The sequence below is a fragment of the Entamoeba invadens genome (genome assembly GCF_000330505.1).
Source record: "Entamoeba invadens IP1 unplaced genomic scaffold scaff_1105074725209, whole genome shotgun sequence".
In the NCBI taxonomy this organism is placed as follows: Eukaryota; Evosea; order Mastigamoebida; family Endamoebidae; genus Entamoeba; species Entamoeba invadens.
The window spans coordinates 14,251-16,693 of NW_004443728.1; the positions used below are offsets into that span (position 1 = coordinate 14,251).

General features: G+C 29.0%; 1 protein-coding gene across 1 annotated transcript; it reads left to right on the plus strand.

Moving 5' to 3' along the window:
- Positions 1-1,479, plus strand: EIN_208490 (Ephrin type-A receptor 4A, putative; the record flags this gene model as incomplete). Its single annotated transcript, XM_004261220.1, has 1 exon — positions 1-1,479. A coding segment is annotated over one exon (1,479 nt), but the record flags the coding sequence as incomplete, so codon positions are not given.
- Positions 1,480-2,443: the final 964 nt, after the last annotated feature.

Genomic DNA, 2,443 nt, shown 5'->3' on the forward strand with positions numbered 1-2,443 from the left:
TTTTCAGACATACAAGACTTTGTTAATTTAGAGTTAGTGAGCAAAAAATATCAAGACAACATGGAAAAGTTCAATTACAACCCGATTCCATTAACAAAGAAAACGATTGCTTATTTTCCTAACATCGAAACATTAAACTTATGGAGCACAGAAGATGAGAGCTTTGGTATTTCAATAACTCAAACTTCGAACAAAGGTCTTTCCTTTCTATTTAAAAACTCAACCAAACACTATAAGTTTCAAAAAATTGTCGTGTGGTTTGAAGTCGACGTGAAAACAGCAAGCAAAAATACCAACCCAAAAATTCAATACAAAAACGTACCATTTCGATCATATGATTGCACAAAAAACACAGAAAAAATAGCAGCAATAGTCACTTCACTTTATGAAAACTGCTATTCTAACTGTGAAAAAATTCGCAATATTGTTATTCCGCCGAGTGTCACATCAATAGGTGAATACTGTTTTAATAATTGTAGTTTTCTAAGTAATGTAATTATACCCTCAAGTGTTGTTACTGTTGGTAATCACTCTTTCGATAAGTGTTTCAGTCTAACAAGTGTTTCAATTCCATACAGTGTCGTCTCTATTGGTAATTTTTGTTTCAACGAATGTACTAGTTTGTGCGCAGTGACTCTATCAGCAAGTACTTTAAGACTTGGAGATTTTTGTTTCAACAAGTGTTCCAATTTGAGTCAAATTAAACTTCCTTCCACTTTAAAAACGTTCAATTCTTTATATCACAACAACTGTGGAAATTTGGAGGATTTTGATCAAATAAAAGAGTCTGGAAAAGAAGTCTCTTTTATTGGACCAAATATACCAAATCCGTATATCATTTGGGTGTATTGTTTTGTACTCTTTCCTAAACAAATCAGTGAAGAACCTTTATTCACACAATATGGGTCTTTATATGATTTAATGAGAAATAAAAATTCGTATGATATCGACACTATAATGAAAGTAAAATTGATGTTGGATACCGCTAAAGGGTTGTCGTATCTTCACGAATTTGGATTTGTACACTGCAAGTTGTCGTCGTTTCATGTGTTTGTCAATTCACTTGATTTTAAAGACGATGTGAATGGAAAGTTAACTGTATTTAACAATTATAAAGATCTTTATTGTTTATTGAAAAATGTTGATAATGGATTTGAACCGTCAGTGGGTTCTGGGATACCAGTTTATATGGCACCGGAATTAACCGACTCTAAACCCACGACGGCTTCTGACGTGTTTGCATTTGCAATTATCATTTTGGAGTGTTTAACATGGAAAAATGCATATAACGAGAAACAATTTAAATATCCATCAAAGATTATTGGTTTTGTTAGAAATGGAAATCGACTTCCTATTGATATTGATAATGACGACATAAATAATTTAATAGAAGACATGTGGAAACAAGAATCACAATATAGACCAAATATTAATACCGTTGTAGATAGACTTATAAAAATCTATAATGAATTCAACTGATTCTTGAATGAATTGTTATTATTGCTTTGTTTTTTTAACAATATTTGTTTATTGAAATTGATATTAATTGGTTTATAACCACATAAAAATCATTTTATTGTTTTTTGTATTTTTTGATATCAATTAATAATTTATAATATTCATTTTGAAATAATTTTTAGTTTGGGTTGTTTGGTTTATAATAAAAAAGTAGACAAATTACTAATTTGGAGATGGAACTGTATAAAATATTAAGGAAATTGAGATGCTAATAGGTTTACAAAAAAAATCGTATTGCCTATATGTAGTTTTTTTTAAATTTGTACTGTATTTTTGAGTTTTTGATTTAAAAAAAATCAAAAATAATAAAAAAACTTTAAAGAGTTCTAAATAATTGCGGTACTGGCTTTTGAACAACAATTTACAGATCGAGTATTTACAAAGTGCCAAAAACTTATTGGGTGCCAGAATTATTTTAAGAAACGAAATGAGTTTGGCGTTTATTTTCATATCAATTATTATCAAAAAAATAAATAAAAACCAAAAAATTAAAACCCGAATTTTTATATCAATCAATCCTCCAATTTCTTGGCACCACTTTAGTTTCTGGCACCAACTAAAAACTCTATCTGTAATATATTCCTGATTTTTTGAACTATTATTAGTGACTTTAATGATAAAAAAGTACACATTCAGTTGCTATGGGTGCATCCCCATGTCACCAACTTTCATTGTATGTAATGAGTTGACGTATATTGGTTTTATGTTTGCAAAATTTAATTGGAAAAGTTGCGCCAAAGGAGTGGATAAAGGGTGAATGGATTGGTGCACTAATGGGTTGTTAAAAAGTAGTTTCGTGAGTTTTTTAAATATTTACATATTTTCAGTAATGTTTTATTCGATATTATTGTTTTGCTTTTACCCTAATAAAATAATAGATTGTTTTTCTTATAAAAATAATGAGCCCAAAAGTTAAATATTTCTA